This window comes from Gorilla gorilla, chromosome 2 (genome assembly GCF_029281585.2).
Source record: "Gorilla gorilla gorilla isolate KB3781 chromosome 2, NHGRI_mGorGor1-v2.1_pri, whole genome shotgun sequence".
Taxonomy (NCBI): Eukaryota; Metazoa; Chordata; class Mammalia; order Primates; family Hominidae; genus Gorilla; species Gorilla gorilla.
The window spans coordinates 136,814,286-136,831,970 of record NC_086017.1 but is presented as its reverse complement, the minus strand read 5'-3'; the positions used below and the strand labels follow the sequence as shown (position 1 = coordinate 136,831,970).

Below are 17,685 nucleotides of genomic sequence, written 5' to 3'. Positions count from 1 at the left end.
TGTTGTATTAAAATATCTGTAAGGCAGTGTAGCAGATGCAGGTGGCTTCTTATTGTGATCATCTATGACTTCCTGGCCGAGAGCCTTTTTCCTGGAGCAAAAGAAGCAAGCTGAGGCAAGCTGGAAAGGCAGAACATTAATTCACCTGGAAGAAGCCCTCAGTCAACGATAGGTGGGGATTATCCAGTGATGGATGAAGAGCTTCCTCACCCTTCGATTGGCATAACTCTGAGATGTGTTCTATGCTGTCTCCCAGAGTTCCCCAGCAGTATTGGAGTACAGGGGTAACTGGCTGGATAACACACCATTTATTAGCTTTCTTCCCATCACTATAATATCTTACTTTTCCTATCCCTATTCCCTGTTTCTGGGATCGCCTCTTAAATAAACTATTTGCATGTAAATCTCTGTCTCAGGGATTATTTCAGGCTGGGGGTGGGAGGAATCCCATACCTAGACAGGCACTGAGGGATATATACAAGGCATCATAGGTTAGGAGTCAGACAGATCTGGATTCAAATTCTTTCTCACTAATGACATTGAACAACTTAATTTATCTAAGATTGTTTCTTAGAGATAATGACACTGACTTCATAAGGTCATATTGTAGGGAAAAATTTGAGAATGTATAAAGCCGTGTACACAGTGGCTTACACATGGTAAGTGCTTAATAAATGTTGGGTATTATCATTAATACAGTATTTATAATATTGTTAATACAGCATAGCCCAGGTAGAGGGCAAAGCACAAAGCTGTTTTCCATCCTTGGGGTGACTGCAGAAGCAGGTTGATTTGGCAGATGTGCTGTAGATACTGTGTCCCTAGTGAGCAGCTGTGGCATAGCAATATCAATAGCTTAGAGCAAGCATTGCCCCAGTGAGCCAGGGCAGGAGAGGAGGAAGATGGTGCACACCAAGTGGTGGCTCAAAAGATGAGCAATTGGCAGTGAACAATGGTATTGCCAATTGTGCTTAGTCTCAGTAAGCACGGATAGCTACAGCACCAATAACTTCATGTCTGTGTCTAGTATACACTTGGGTCGTTGGAATTTCATTAGCCTCACTCTTGAGGGATTATGTTCAAGGCTACCAAGACTAAGTTTCTGATTTCAACCTGTTTTCCCAAATGTACAAGGGACTCTTGCTTTTGTTATGTTTATGAACCTAATTTGTTATTTTAAGGTCTTTCAAACTGGAGCTGTCTCTTCTGTCCCCCTTTATTCCCTATTTGCAGACAAGACCATATTTCAGTTCTTTGGCCACAGTGAAAGAGAAACTGAGAGACACCAAGAATCTGAGGCAGGTTAAAGGATTTCACTCGTTCTCTAATCCTGATTAACTACAGTGTCAGGTTTCACCTGTAGTGCTTCAGACTTCTCAAACAGCCTTAGGTTCCAGAGCAGATAGAAATGAGGGGCCACTCACATGTATACATATGTAACAAACCTGCACATTGTACACATGTACCCTAGAACTTAAAGTATAATTTAAAAAATAAAGAAATGCGGGGCCACTTTGGCTAGGAAGGCAGACAGCAGGTAGGATTAGTTGTTGCCCATCCCCTGCAGGTGCAGCCCAGTGCTGTGGGGGAAGAATTTGTTTCAGTCTCTTTTATTGTTTCACTCGAGTCAGAAATCAAGGACCATGGTAACATCCAATCACAATCTCCTCTTACCTTTAGACACTAATAGACAGATTTCTCCTCAATTGATGTAGAGAGACATATGCATGTAACATAACATGATTTTTGAGCAAAAGCAACTTTTAAGAGGGGATAGTATTACAAATACAAGGGACTGACCCAGCGACCTTGGCACACCTGACATTAAGAACCATAATCACAGTCTGTTAATCTCATCTGTTTCTTTCGAGAAAGGAAAATCTTTAAGACCTTGTCAGAAGGTCTTAGGCTCATGTAGGGGATTTTCTCTAGTGGGTTCTATGACATCTGTATATGGTTTCAGAAAAATCCGTTGACATTGACACTTTCTGGAATACTGTTAGTTCTTCTCAAGGCCATTTGCATGAAAGTAATGTATGTTCATGTCTTTTCTTATGTTAGACTGTGAGCTCCTTGAAGGCAGAATTCAGATAGTATTTGTATCTGCTCAGAAGCCAGCATGGTTCCTGGAATGTTGCCATGTTTAGCAAAAAACAAAACAAAACATTTTCTGTTTGTCTGAAATTCAAATTTAATTGGGTGTCCTGTATTTTTTCTGGCAACCCTATTCCTGGCACATAGCTAACCTCAATAAATATTGATGAGTGAGAGGATGAATGAATGACTAACACAGTACCAACAAATGGAGAAATAAACTGGTAAAAACTTCAATTGACCATATAAAAGACACTTATCTAAATTATGCCTAACAATCACAGAACAACACTGTGTCTGGTTAGCATACTGCTTTTTAAAATCTGACAGTCTGGCTTTAATGGGAAATGCATTTTCTATCCGTGCTTTGTCACCCACTTTTACTCAGTGTCCACGTGGGAAGAATACTAATCTCCTGGTAATGAAGGTGTTTTGTTCCAACAATTTCACATCTTAATTCCGCACATTTCTGATCTGACATGTTTGTTTATTAGTGTGTACCAGTTGTACAAGAAAATTGATTTTGGGTGGTATATGGGTTTATCATTCTGAAGTACAATCACCTCTGTATCTTCCTTTAAAATTGCCAAAATTGTGCTGTTACTCCAGCCGAACCCTGGGGTTTTGGGTAAAGTCATTCACCGTGATTAAACCATCAGGACCAATTCTGTTTGGATAAAGGTATATCTGCAGTTAGTTCATTGACAGTTAATCTTAAGAAAGACATTATACAAACAACTCTCATTTCAAATTAATTCTGCTGTTGCTCCTTTTTCTCTTAACTTTGTTTTTCTGAGACAGGGTCTGGCTCTGTCGTCCAGGCTGGAGTAAGTGATGCAATCTCGGCTCACTGCAACCTCTGCCTCCTGGGCTCAAGCCATTCTCCCAATTAACTGATACAGACACACACCACCAAACCCAGCTAATTTTTGTATTTTTAGTAAAGATAGGGTTTCACCATATTGCCCAGGCTGGTCTTGAACTCCTGAGCTCAAGCCATTCACCCACCCTAGGATTACAGGTGTGAGCCGCCATGACCAGCCCTCTTTTCCTCTTAACTCTTGACTCGCTGCTCCTCCTCTCATCCTCCTCCTCCACTTCTGTTCCACTGGTCATAGCTAAGCATGAGTCAGAGTTACTGGAGGGGCTTATAAATACGCAGATTCCTGGGCTCCACCCCTAACAGTTTATGATTCCATAGGTCTAGGGTGTAGCCTGAGATTCTGCATTTCTAACATGTTCTCAGGTGCTGCTGCCGCTACTGCTAGCCTCAGTAGCACTCAAAGAATTATTGTCCTATATCATTCTTTTCCTTCCTCTTCTCCTTCCCTTTCCCCTTTTCTTTCAGATCGATATTTCATGTCCTCACTTTTCTGTTCCCAGAGCAGTATAATACAATAATCTCACTCTGTCTTGGCCCCATAGATTTGTTTTCCTGGTATTCTTTCACCTCCAATTGGTAAAAGTTAACTTACACTTCCTGTTCAATGTAGTTTAGCATCCTGCTGACGTGTGATGCACAGATCTCCCCATCCACTTCGGCAATATACGTGTAGAGAAACTGGAAGGTGCTGAATGGGATCCGGGGCAACCCACCATTGTGGTCACATGATAAGACCTCACACACTATCTTGAGAGTTTTGGTAATAGTCTATAAAAGTTACATAAAATGAGGAGAAAGTTACTCTTCCAGGCAATATTCCTGAGATCCATTTAGATACAAGAAAGAAAACAAAAATATTGCTCTTATAAAATGAAGTGGGAACAATTTAAGATTCTAGAAAGCCTGAAATTTTTACATTCAAATGTCACTAATTCATTCTTAAAAATATTGAGTATTGGGTATCTTTATTTTTCTTTCTTTGTTAGAAGACTACTCAAGGAATTAAATTTATAAATTCCTAAATACTTTAAGATATTTGTTACTTTAGTCTGAATAACCTCACTAAAGGAGGGAAGTTGATTTGCATTCTGTATAATTAGAATTCCTTATTACCCTCCAATCTTATCTCTAAAGGGCTGAGATAAATGGTCTAGCCTATATACTCCAGCAAGACACAGTAGAGGAGAAGAAGGTAAGAGAGGGATAATTTCCCCAGGAAAATAGAGTCCCAGGAAGATACTGGAAAAAAGGTCTTGAACATCAAGATAAACCTTCCTCCAAAGCGTCTGGGTCCATCTAAATAGAATCACCTAGTGCTTTATTTCATATTACATAATACTAACCCTTTTATTGCTGGGGAAATATTGGTTGAGAATGAGTGCCAGGAATTTTAATAGAAGGGTTACTACAGAAGCAAACCCTCCTTACAATGAAACTTGAACATTAAAGGAGCATGCTCAGAACTCATCTCATGTCTTTAAATAACCCCACCCTTTGAATAAATGTTACAAGCGAAAGAGTTGTGAAATGAAGCTCAGCATACAGATCTTGGTGGTTTACTGAAACTGGTGATGTACGGATCATCCTGACACACTCTTCCAGGGATCAGTGAAAGATCAGTCCTGAGTGGTGACTTAGGGTGAGTGAAAAAGCAGCTGCTGTATCTTCCCACATGATTAGTAGAGGAGACTTGTCCTGCCTTAGCAGTTGATGTCTGCTGTTCTCCTCTCATCCTCTCCCAGAACAGAATGATTGCCTAGATGAGGCTTCTCTAACTGTGGTATGTGTTACCCAAGAGCATAAGTCTATGTCAGGAGGTACTGAGGATGTGAATAAACTCTTCCTTGAGTGATAGTTTTACTTGATGGCAAATAATTTAAACATAATTTGTAATAATTATTAATTTTAATTGAGTTAATATTTAAAATTTGTTTCTTTACATTTAGTAAGCATTGTTAGTTTATGAAACAGAATCTTCAATAAACCACACGATGTCAAAAAAAATTGAGTTTGAGGCAGGCCACCTTCCTTTCCTCTCCTCTGTCCCTGGGGGTCCTATCATGGAAATCATTGTGAAACACTGCATCTTCTAGGCACTTCCACTTAATTCAGAGCGGGTGGGAGGGCAGGCATGGGGCTAACAAGTATATATGAGGCTATCTGGGAGGACGGTAAGTCATGCTTGTGAGTGGGAGAATGCTTTGGGGTAGATTTGCAAGCACACTCTGAACTTTATAATTTCCACCCACAGCTCACCCGTTTCTGTAAAAAACAAACAAACAAACAAAAACAACCCTCTGCACCCCTAATGCTTTGTTCTGTTGCCCTCTCCCATGGGGTGGTGGTATGGGCTGAATTGTTCCCCCTAAAATTCATATGTCGAAGCCTTAACCCCAGAACTGGAGAATGCGATTGTATTTGAACATACGACCTTTAAAAAGATAAGTTAAAATGAAGTCAGTAGGGTGTCTTTATAAGAAGAGGAGTTAGGACATAGAGAGAGCCACCAGACATGTAGGCACAGAGGGACACAGTTCGAGAAGCTGGCCATTTTTAAGCCAAGGAGAAACGTCTCAGAAGAAAGCAATCCTGCCGACAGCTTGTTCCCAGAACTTCTGTCCTCCAGAACTGAGAGACAACAAATTTCTGTTGTTCAAGCCACCAAGTCATGGCAGCCCTAACAAACTAACATAGGGGCTTTCAACTCTAAACATCATATTTTATTGATTATTCAAACAATAAACCTTCAAATTCTATTGCCTCGTAAGATTTTTAAATATTTTTAAAGATTTAATAAATGGATGAGTGGATAAATAACTCTTTGTACTAGAGCTATTTGGTAAACTGACATAAATCTAAAGGAAACAGATCTTCATTCTCTTGCACAATATTTTTTTGGGGATCCACTTCACAGAGGTAGTCTTTAAACATCTTGCGAGCTTCATTTTCAAAGTCAGAGGTGAAAGCCTTGAAATGTGAATAATTTGCTAAAAAAAAGTCAGTCTTTCCAGTGAACATGATTATTTTCTACATACATGATCTCTTCCTTTTTTAATAATCAGTTCAGTGGAACAGGAGGTGGCATAGGCCAGTCCAGAGGAAGGAGTGCTGAAGGAAGGAGGAATACAGGTCTGCATGCCATCGCATTCTGAATAATGTGTATTAGACGCAGAGAGCTCAAGATGGAGTAAATGTACCTATTACCTACCAGAGTAAAAATTCCTGTTACTAGACTCTTCTACAAGGAACAAACTGGCTTTTCTAGATGACACAGAGATCCTGTCTTGCCGTCGAATTCACAAAGGAAAGAGAAATTCTGGGCTTGCCTCTAAGCCCAGAATTAATATGAATTAACTAGGATGCAAGGTCTCCACCAGATGGTGACCCCTGACTTAGTCTCAGCTATAAAAAAATACCTTAGACTGGGTAATTTATAAACAACAGAAATTTATTGCTCACAGTTTTGGAGTCTGGGAAGTCCAAGACCAAGGTGCCAGCAGATTTGCTCTCTGGTGAGGGCCTGTTCCTCATGAATGATGCCTTCTATGTGTCCTCACTTGGTGGAGGGGGCAACTTTTATAAGGGCACTAATCCCATTCATGAGGGCTCCACCCTCATGACCTAATCAACTCCCAGAGGCCCTACTTTTAAGGCCATCGTCTTGGAAGTTGAGATTTCAATATATGAATTTTGGGAGGACACAAACATTCACACCGTACCACTGACCAACCCCACATTTAAGATCCCAGAAACAGTCCAGCATGATAGAAATGAATATAAGGGTATTGATTACTGGATTCATAGGGCACCCCTTATTTACAGACTTAACCTCCAGGCTGACTTTACCTCTAGGGGTTCTTTGACATGGGGATGATGAGGAGCAAAGTCAGATATGTCAAGGCCTCTTAGAATTGGAGGAGCTCACTGTTATTCAGAGGTAGGCCTGAGGGTGTCTCAGAGGAAGCAGAGAAGTGGGGATAGAATCACAGGATGTCAGAGGTAGATGAATCTCATGGAACATTGAATCCCACCTCCTTGTTTTAGAAGGGAAGTGGAAAGATCCAATTCACCTCATGATTTCCCCTCTCTAGTTTGGGAGGCAGGTACATCAGAAGAAACTTAGCATCTACACAGTGGGCTAAGCAGAGGGAGGGTTGGAATTTGACTTTCCAAAGTCACTCTTTGTTACTCTGAGGTATGGGGATAAGGGAAGGGCTCAGACACATCACACACTGGTGAGGGGCTGTGAAGTAGACCACCAGAGCCAGGGAGCAGATAGCACACCCTGGCGGACTCAAAGAGGCCCTTGACACCATTGAGAACTGAAATGAGCCAGCTCGGGAGGCATCCTCAGCCTTTCACCAATCTGGGAGAGACGAGACCAAAAACTTAAGCTGCAAGCAGCTAGCGACCAGACAGATAGGCATTACCATGGAGACCAGAGATGCCAGAGAAGACTGAGGGATGTGAGAAACGACTGCTCTGTGGTCCTAGAGTCCCCTCTTTCCATCTACATTCAACTGCCATCTTGGAGAAGAGAGCGTGGTGAGGAAAAACCTGAGATACTGGGAAATGTACCTTTAGGCTGTTTCAGTTACTGCATCAGACTAAAATTTCAGGATTGGATTGAATTTATTTATTTTCTTATTTGACCCTTTGTGGGTGGGGTAGACAAGAAGATCAGAATTAACTGCAGATAAAATTTTAAAGGTACATTTTCCCCCAAAACATCTCCAAATGTGGTGTGAAAAAAATCTGTAAACCTATAAAAATTTAATAAAATGTGTTCATTTTTTTATCTTCCTGTTTGTGATTTTCCCCAGTCCTGATTGACAACTCATAGGCCTCTGCTGCTTACTTTCCTTTCCTCCTCAGAGGATAGTGATTTATTCAGTAATAAATGCTATAAAGGACAATGAAGAAAAAAAGCCACAAATGTCCTCTTGTTCACTTCTCTTTAAAGCAATGATAAACGTTGTAGGGGAAGCTATAGGAAAAGTTGGACTACAATATTTCTGCTAAATTTTCTCAGAAACAAACATGTCAAATATGCATTCCAAGCATATTTGAGAAGAACAAGATTATGTTTAGATATGCTGAATGATTCAGACTACCTTTTCATACCATTTGTTTTTGGCAGAGGCAATTATTTTCTCAATAATTTTCAAACTTGTATGTATCTCAGGGGTTCTTTTTAAAAACCATGTTTTTGATTCATTTTATTTTAACAATGTTTAACAACGTAAGTCCACATATAAGATACCCAAGCTTTAAATATCTATACATATAAACTGATTTCAGCATCTTTGGCTTCAAAACAGTAAAATTGCATTTCCAATATCAAACAAGTCAAATTTGGAAAAGGCATAAATCTGTATGAACATCCTGCATCCATGGAGATGTCATGACTAAATTCAGAAATAGCCTCATCTCTCTTTTTTTTTGCTTTCTTAGTCTGAGTTCTGCATCCAATTCTGTTTATTACATAGTTTTCTATAAGATTGTACTCCTTTTAAACAGTGTCTATTGATATATATTCTAGGTGTCTGGAAGTCTTTTTCTACAGTCGGCTCTTGGTTGTCTCTGGGAATATGAATGGAAGGAGCGGAGTGAAAATAAATCTGAGGGCAATATTCATAAATAATCCAAGAGCTACACTGTAGTCAACTCTCCCCAGAGCCTGACCACAGTGTTTCCCTGTCTCCTCCTCCCAACCCCTGCCACTGCCTGATGAGCACAGAAATGACCTTGCTTTAGAGAGGAGAAGGACAAGATGAGAAGAGGCATGTTTATCATCAGCCCTGCAGAATTGACCGCGTGTATAGATGCACTGCCCTTCCAGGCCCGGAGGGAGATTTCCCCTTCAGGAACAAAAAACAGTCAAGCTAACTTACAACTCCCAGAGCGCTGCAAGCAAGGGCTAAAAACTTCAGCCACTCAATCTCCTCCGTGAAGCGACCCACATTCATCACACTATTAAACAGATCTGTTGGGAGATTCACCACTTTCCACATCTGGGCCAGCTCCTCTGCACGGATGATCAGTCTGCCAGCAACCTGCAGGGCAGGGGACAGACACAACACAGAGGTTGTGGGAGAAGTTGAGACAAGGCCATGAGAAACACCCTGTCCCCAGGCCAGGTCCACATCTCCCAGCACATGGCAAGGGGCGGGAGGGGGTGTTAGGAAGGTAAAGATGGCTCTGTGTGGCAGTTATCTTTGCAAATCCTAGTGAAGAGCATGCTGAAATATAATTTATTAATTGTCAAACTTTAGGTGTCAGAATTATGCAAAAGATATACATTTATATTACATTTTAATTTCTGGTGATGCTTTTATCTGCTATTGTATTCCTAAATTGTTTTATTCCTTATATGACAGATAGAAGAGCCTGAAAACAAAACCAAGGGGTAGAGGGCTTACCTGAGACCACTAATTAATGGTAAAATTAGAACAAGACATAGGTCTCTTTCTTCCAGATTGCACTGAGTTCTTAGCTCTAGACCTCAAGTGCATCCCTCATGCTTTCCCAGGAATGATATGGGGTATGTGGCTGACCCGTGGGGATTTGGTCTGGATGCCTAATGTTGCTTGATCCCAGGTACTTTAGAGCTCTGTCATGTTCACTGCACAAGGTACTTGGTGGACAAAAGGAAGGAAGATGACTGGTTGTTGGCCACCAATGCAACAAGAGCACAGATGCCCGATGAAGTGCTCCAACACCTTTCCTGACTGTCTGATTCTAGTGAAATGCTAAGCCTCTGGGACCAAGGTGGTTAGCCAAGCCAGTCCTAAATCACCCCAAACCGCTCTGTCCTGGATCATAAAGCAGGGTATGGTGGTGCTCAACCACATTTCCTGGGAACTGGCCAAACCACAAACTTTCTCAAGCCGGACCCTCCTCATGCATTCATTCACCAGGCAGCTCCCAGGAATGATGTGGCTGTGAAGAGGCTCACAGCCTCTCCCTAAAAGCTAAAAGCTATGTCTGGACCTGGGATAACTGGGGAGCTAAAATATGCCCTTCCCCAAACTGTGATTGGCATCATATTATGGTCTTGATCAGTAAGGGAGACACTGTCGAGTGACTGAGGACCTGCACTTTTCTGGAGAGACGAGATTAGCATTGCATTGAGCCCCTGTACATTCTGCCAGCTTCAAGGAAATCTGGGATGACCCCACCAATGACTCAGCCTACAGCCTATTTCAAAATTATTCCCATTTCCCCAAGGGAAGATTTACTTTCAGTCCATGGTTTAGTGTATTTTAGGGTGGTGCTAAGTGGTCAGCTGACTGGCAGGAGAATAGAGGGCTTTCGTCTGTACCCACCCAGCCTCAACACTGTCCCTACATTCTCCTCAATGCTGCAGCAGGGCCCTTACCTGAGAATGCAGGATCTTTAACACCTCAGGTGTTAGCTCTGCCCAGTTACACAAAGCGACTCGCTCAGACCGCTCTCTCACCGGAGGCGTCTCTCCACGGGACAGGGCCTCAAAATAACTACAAGAAAAAAAGTCAGAGAGTAGGAGGATCCTATACACCAGTGGCCTCTGGCTGTTCTAGCAATCCTTCCCCCTTCTTCTGAGGGAAGGAGGTAGAGAAAGGAACCTTTGTAAAGTGGCTTCTATGTGTCATTGTGTTTAGTTCACTTACATATGGGAAAAGTCTGAATGTGTTACTCTCCACTTAGGGCACAGAGAATGCTTAGAGAATACAAAGCTTTGTTCTTCTCTAAGGATGAGGAAGAACCAAGAAAAGTTTGGGTATGCAATTCCCTGGAGCATATTGGGTTCAGGGTTTTTTTCCAGTCGTCTCTGAATGTTTTATACACACAGATATATGTTACATATGTATATATAATCTTGGGAAGAGAAGTTGGAAGAGAACTAAAAAGTAATGTACGTAAGAAAGGGGGAGGCAGCACAGGAATGGTGGCTAGGCTACGGCCTGTAATCTGGCGACTCCAGAGGCTGAGGCTGGAGGACCACTTGAGCCCAGGAGTTTGAGGCTGCAGCGAACTATAATTGTGCCACTACACTCCAGACTGGGTGACAGAGTAAGACCCCCATCTCTGAAGAAATGAAAAAGGAAAGGGAAGAGATGGAAGCATCCTGGGGTGAATCAGGAAGGATTTCTGGCCGTAGGTAGTGAGGCTTGGGGCTTCAAGAGGGAAGGGAGAGAGGGTTGGCAGGGCACTGTGCAAGGCTCAGGAGAGAAGAGAAGCCAAAGAAGGTTTGAGACAATCTTAAGCTATATGGTGCCTGTGAAATAAAACTGTTTCTCCATCTTCCCTCAAAATTTTCAGTGAAATCTGCCTGCTCCTCAATGTTTTGTGGAGTGGACTTTGTTTGGGGGCATTGTGGAACAAGTACTGAGTTCTGTTTCAGGACTGGCATAAGATGAAAAGAGGCTGCCTGCAGCAGGGAATGGACATGAGCCGCTGACATGTGGGTCACCAATGCAGCATGGCAGGGTCTGTCTCCATCAAAAGCCTGGTTATTGACGATCCATGAACCACAAATTTATGTTCCGCCCTGCTTTTTTCCCTCCATTACTTCCTCCAGATCCAGGTAGTATGAAAATAATATAGAGGGAATGTTGTAAAAGCCCACTTTAGGGTCAAGCCATACAATGATGGGCTAACCATTGCCTGTCTCTAAGCCACATAGCAAGGCAGAGTGAAAGCTACATGGACTAAAGGAGTAACTGCTGGTCACCACTTGGAGGTCATCAGCAGGAAGGGCACCTTTAACAATGTGCATGAGAAATCTCTGCACACAGATCAGTGTTGGGGTGGACGGGGTGTGGGTGCACCGTGACAACAGGAGCAGGGTGTGGCCTCAGGCTTTATAAACCAGACTTCCAGACTTGGGTGGTATAAATGGGAGGGACAGAGAAACACAGCACCTCATTCCACAGAAGTGCTGCCCGGGTAGAGTAACACTCAGCACCAACATCTCTGGACTTCTTGTGGAATTGGTTAGACAACATGGAAGCAAAGCTGTAATCATGGATTTCATTCTTTGGGTTATTGAGCTTCATTTGCAAGTGATCAGGTCCATGGTTATACACATATATTGCAAATTTGAGTTGTAACACATGCCTACCAGAGGACAAATAAGTATATGTCCTGCCAATACCTGGTAAGAGGTTTCTTCGTTGACAACACATATGTAGGGAAATTCTTACTTGCAATGGATTAAATACATATTTTGTCTTTGAAATACTTTGTAAAGTTTTATTCTCTAAAATGCTACAGGTTTTAAGTAAGTCACATACAACCATCTGAGCAGTGCTTTTCATGTCTGGATAGAATGGAGGGGGCTCTTAGGTCATGCCCTCCTTTTTCACTGTGGTTAAACTACAAACTAAGTTTTCATGGATGTCTAAAAAAATCATAGCATGTGATACAATATGAGAGCAAGCAGTCTACAATAGTGGAATGCCTCTTCCATAAATGTCAGGGACAATACTAAGCAATGTCATTTTGCTTACTATAAAACGGCAGCACAAGAACAATCAAATGGGTTTGAAACTAATGTATAAGATAAAGTCTGTCTATCTGACTATGCCAAAATAAATTAGTCTTCTGAAGCTAAAGTTCAATCTTAGAGGCAATATATAAAATTTAAAATGGAGAACTAAACAGGGCTCATTACTAGGCAAAGCAACCCCAATTTATGTTTCTTTTTATGAGCACCACTGGCCTATTTTCCTTCCAATTGTAAAAGCTGCATCCTAATCCAGACCAGGAGCACAACACTGGCTCAGAGACTCCGAAAGGCCCCTCTTAGATGCCATTTTGTGTCTTCTCAAAGGTGTCCACACTCTCCCCACCATCTGCGCAGGACACCCACTCACAACCTCAGCCTGAGGACATCTTCCCTTCCCCAACTCACTGGCTTTCTCTCAACGGCCTCTCTCACTCTCACTTTCCCACTGAAACCCTCCTAAGCAGGGAATCATCAAACAGTAAAAATAGTCTGAAAATAGTCTGTGAGGTCTAGTTATCTTCCAACTCCTGTCTCAAGTCCTGGTTCCCCAGTTTTAAGCAGGCAAGTTTGTCCAAGGAGCAATTTCATAGCTGAGAGGTTTTCTGTGCAAAGCTACTTCAATCCAGGCCCGCAGCGATTGTTGTGTAAGCTCCATCTACTGAGCAGCCTCTGGAGGTCTCTCCTGAAAGAAGGCACCCGTGTTTGAGGCACACTGTTTTCAGCCATGCCTGAGAACTCCATCACTCTGCTTGGCCTTTCCCCAGAATGCAGTGTGTACTGTGAGGACATCATTATGTTGGCAGAACAAATCAGTTCAGAGAAACACCAAAGAAAATAACAATAATTTCCTCAAAGATACAAAGCCTCTTTGGTTGGGTCCAAGTATGAGTTTTAACAGCAGGGGAGGAAGTGTCTTCTTAAAGGGGTGAGCTAGCTGGACTGTTCCCACCCCATCCACCCAGGGCTGTCGCTTCCCTCCCCCGGCTGCACTGCTGCCATCTAGTGGTGAGACAGGAGAACGAAAAAAGGCAGATTAAGCTGCGGAGATTCCCAGCCCTTCTTTCCACCGAGAGTGGGAAAAGGCGTGCAGGGAGGAGGTGGGTGTGCATACGCTGGTGTGACGCGGTCATCTAACTTGCTGCTTGCCCCAGGACACGGCCTATTGACCTGGCGTCCTACTGCTCAATCTGGCTCGCTTAGGGGAGGCATCCCATCCTTGCCCAGCTAGATGTAGTATTTATGTGTGGATTTTAAAGCATCAAAGCAATGCAAGAGCTAAAACAAAGACGATTCCAGTTAGTCCCGACCCCCTGGCTGCAGCCATGACAACCTCCGCGGTTTTCCAGGACCCTCTCTCCCCGCCCGTCCTCCAAGAGATGAAGGCGAGAAAGGAGCACATACTCGGCCCCCCACTGGATGAGGTCCTGCGGCTGCGCCCGAATGGCGGCTTTGGCAAACTCCTTCAGCATTTTCGGCAGCTCCGGCGGGATGCATGTTGGCTTATCTGTCTGAGCCATTGATTGGTTGACCTATTCTCAGGAGAAAAAATACATAAGATGAAAACTTGGGCTCATAAGATGAGAGCAATCCTGTACAGGAGGTCACCCAGCCTCTGTTTGACACTCAATTTTGGGGACTCCGCAAAACAAATGCATTCTATTGTTACACAACGGCAAGGTTAGAAAGCCGTCTGCTAACCCCTACTTTTTGTTGTAAATAGTTATATCCTTTACGTAAAAATTACACAGTCCTTTTTTATTTAAAAAGTGGAAGTCAACAAAAAATTCCCTAATGGTATCACCCTAAAATATTGGATGTCTTCTTCCAGAATTTTTCAGTATAAATATATATGTTTGTAAAACAAAAAAATAAGATTATGCAAAACAGCTTATTTACTCAAAAGTATATCATGAACATCTTTGCATGTCATCCAGCTCTTATTAGCTAGGTAAGAATTGTAGCAAAATTTACTCTGAACCCTCTATGAATTAACATTAGGTTATTCCCATATAAAAATAGTCATTAAACAGCCATTTGATGAGCGTCTCTGTTTATAGCTGCATGTTTTTTCAACTCTAATTGTCAGGCGGAAAACTCGTACATTTTCTCTCAAAAAGTTCCAGGACAAATTGAAACAAAACATGAACATCCATAAAATATATACATTCCCATCCACAAATAAACAACAGATCAAAAGATTTTTTTCTGCTTTTAGTAGAGAAAGGGACAGACTAGATATGCTAAAAAGCTGTCCCTCTTCAAAACACCTAGAGGCCAGACAAATCTCAGTACAAGCCTTTCACATTGCCTTGCTGGGCTTGCAGTGAAGTGAGAGAAATCTTCCAGTGGCCAATGAGGTGAGGAAAGTGGAACCCGCAGTGCTGGGCAAATGAAGAAACTAGGGCTCATCTGGGCACATGTAGATGGCAGGAACTTGCAGCTTTGAGATAAATGGCCAGGCAGGGTGGGTAGAGACCAAGGATTGGGCTCACAAAAGGCAAATGTCTGGACTAAAGGACTCCCCTTCTGACCTAAACTTGAGACCCGCCCAGGGACTACACCCTCAGCGTGAAAAGGTGTGGCTGAAAATATCCGCCTACAGGCAGGGGTAAGCAACAAAGAAACCTGTCTCCATTGCTGCTCCTAGTCAGGAGAGAAACAGTCCCCCAGGAGTTTGTAGCCACAGACTAGTTCTAAGTTTTCAATTTATACCAACACCAGCATGGCTCGGAAATCCCAAGGCAAGAAACTAAAGTGGTCTTAGGTTGGTGGGACTTCATGACCTTTTACTTTATTTATGTTCTTTTATTTGGAGGAAAAGGATGATAAAATAATGACTAATTTTAGACTGCAAAGTACTAGAAAAGTTTTAACAGTAATAACCACTAAATCTGTACAGAGGAAAAAAGGATTTTTAAAAAATTTTTTAGTATTTATTGATCATTCTTGGGTGTTTCTCGGAGAGGGGGGAAAAAGGAATTTTTTAAAAACACAAAAAAGCAAACAAAACATGCCTCCCAATGTGAAATGGCAGCCCAACATATACCTGCCAAGTGCTGAATAATGTAGGTCTTAAAATAGACTGTATAGTCTTGTTTCAGGGATTTCTCACTTGTTTTTATTGGTATGGGCTAAACAGGGCTTCCGTTTCATAAATGAAAGTCTCCATTACATGAATGAAAGGCTCCAGGGCAGAATCTCAGAGGGTTTCTATGAGCGGCTTGGAACCAAGCACAGACAACTGCACATACCTGTTTGGGTTTGGAATTGGAGGTGGTGGGTTTGGGATGTGGTTACTCTTGTTTGGAATGCATTCTCCTCCTCTTAACAGGTTGATTCTTCCTTTGGAGGTCTGCTTAACCTTCCCTGATTACCCTGTCAGTTCCATTGTACATACCCTTTCAGAGCATCACTTACCTATCCTTAGTGTGATTCTTTGAGTAACATGTGTCTCCCCCAGCAAACTCCACGGCAGGACTGGTCAGTTTTTGCTCACCACACCATCCCAGTGCCTAGCCCAGTGCCTGGAACTTAGTGTTCAATAGATACTAGTAAAAATGAACACGTGATAGCAGTCTATGAAGTGCTAGCTATAAAATGAACACGTGATAGCAGTCTATGAAGTGCTAGGTATAAAATAATGTGTGATACGAGTCTATGAAGTGCTAGGTATAAAATAATGCGTGATAGGAGTCTATGAAGTGCTAGGTATAAAATAATGCGTGATAGGAGTCTATGAAGTGCTAGGTATAAAATAATGTGTGATAGGAGTCTATGAAGTGCTAGGTATAAAATAATGTGTGATAGGAGTCTATGAAGTGCTAGGTATAAAATAATGTGTGATAGGAGTCTATGAAGTGCTAGGTATAAAATAATGCGTGATAGGAGTCTATGAAGTGCTAGGTATGCCCGTTGGTCCACATGACAATTCACCCAGAGGTATTTTTATATCCCTGTCGCTGATGAAAAAGCAGAGGTGTGGCTCCTCGGTGGAGGGCTCTGATTCCAAACTCTTGAGTCTCCCAACCACTGTCCTCCGGGTAAGAAACCGTATAATATTATTCTGGGTACAAAATACGCACACAAATTGGCCAGAAAGCCATAATCCCCCACAGTCACATTCTCTTGAAGATCTCCTTGCCTTCCCCTTGCCCTGTGAACAAGGAGAGGCTCAGAATCCAGGGGGCGTCCGGCAGGGCTCCTCCCTCAGACCAGCGCAGCCTTCGGGGCGCTCAGAGCCCTGCCCTCCCTCCACTTCCCCTCGGGGTGGCTACCTCAGGCTCGCTCCCAAACCGGCTGTCTGGCTTCAGGCGACACCTGGCGCCTGGCCTCAGGCGAGAGGTGTGGGGAGAGATCCAGTGCCTCCCACCCTTCTTCTCAAGAAGAGCAGTAGAACCTCGGCGGGGAGGGCAGCAGCGGCCAGGGGTGACAGCAGCGGCGGGGCACGACCGCCGTTAGCGTTAGACGTTAGCGCTCCGCCTTTGCCTGGCAAACCCTGCGCGGGCTCCGCTGCCAGGTCACCAGGGGTAGCGCCGGGCGCGACGTCACAGAGCCGCCCCGCCTCTCCTGCAGCGGCGGGTTCCCAGGGTCCCGCTAGGGCGCTGCTGGGGGAAGCTGAAAGCTGTTTTGGGCTTTGCTGGTGGTGAAAGAACCAGACGGCCTAGAGGGTCAAGGACTGGGCTGGGGGCGTTAGGAAACCCGGGCTGGGGGCGTTGGGGGTGGGGCGGAATGTGTAGCCATTGACGGTGCGCTTTTGTAGGTGAGAGGGCAGAAGTGGAGCTTGATCTTTGGGCTTGTGGAAAGTGGACAGGTGAGAATTCCTCAGGAATCATAGTAACAACACTTCTTACAATGAGTTTTTGGTGCCAGGAATTGTTCTAAGTGCATTACACACATGAACTCATTTCATCCTTACTGCCACCCCATGAGGCAAGTACTATTGTTATCCCCGTTTTTACAGATGAGGGAACTGAGCAGAGAGATTAAACTTGTCCAAGATGACAGTCAGCAAGTGACAGAGTCAGGATCTGAATCTGGGTTGCGTGGTCCCAGATTCCTCACTCTTGACCTTATAATGCTAAGAAAGGGGCATGGAGTGGATAGGAACAGAGCCTGAGATGCCTGGGGACAACAGGGAAAGATAGAAAATATTTATAGGGTAGAATGTGGTCACTGTGCCAGGGCACTTTTACAAACATGATGACATCAAAGTTTC

At 43.2% G+C, this 17,685-nt stretch overlaps 2 protein-coding genes across 3 annotated transcripts in view; one reads left to right on the top strand and one right to left on the bottom strand.

The window, feature by feature from the left end:
* The window catches only part of ALG1L1P (Putative glycosyltransferase ALG1-like), a 62,465-nt gene that overhangs the window by 9,516 nt on the left and 35,264 nt on the right, over positions 1 to 17,685 (top strand). The gene's annotated exons all lie outside the window — the stretch shown is intronic.
* Positions 2,561 to 16,968, bottom strand: LOC101133375 (ropporin-1B). Of its 2 annotated transcripts, XM_004036221.4 has the most exons (6): positions 16,745 to 16,968; positions 13,872 to 13,999; positions 10,359 to 10,476; positions 8,872 to 9,033; positions 3,570 to 3,745; positions 2,561 to 2,761 (listed from the first exon to the last, which is right to left on the bottom strand). In XM_004036221.4, exons 2-6 carry the CDS (start codon positions 13,985 to 13,987, stop codon positions 2,695 to 2,697), a joined length of 639 nt encoding a protein of 212 aa, XP_004036269.2. In that variant the 5' UTR covers positions 13,988 to 13,999; positions 16,745 to 16,968; the 3' UTR covers positions 2,561 to 2,694. The 2 variants fall into 2 exon arrangements, with proteins under 2 accessions (XP_004036269.2, XP_018880335.1); XM_019024790.4 differs by lacking the exon at positions 13,872 to 13,999 and having other exon boundaries at positions 16,745 to 16,947.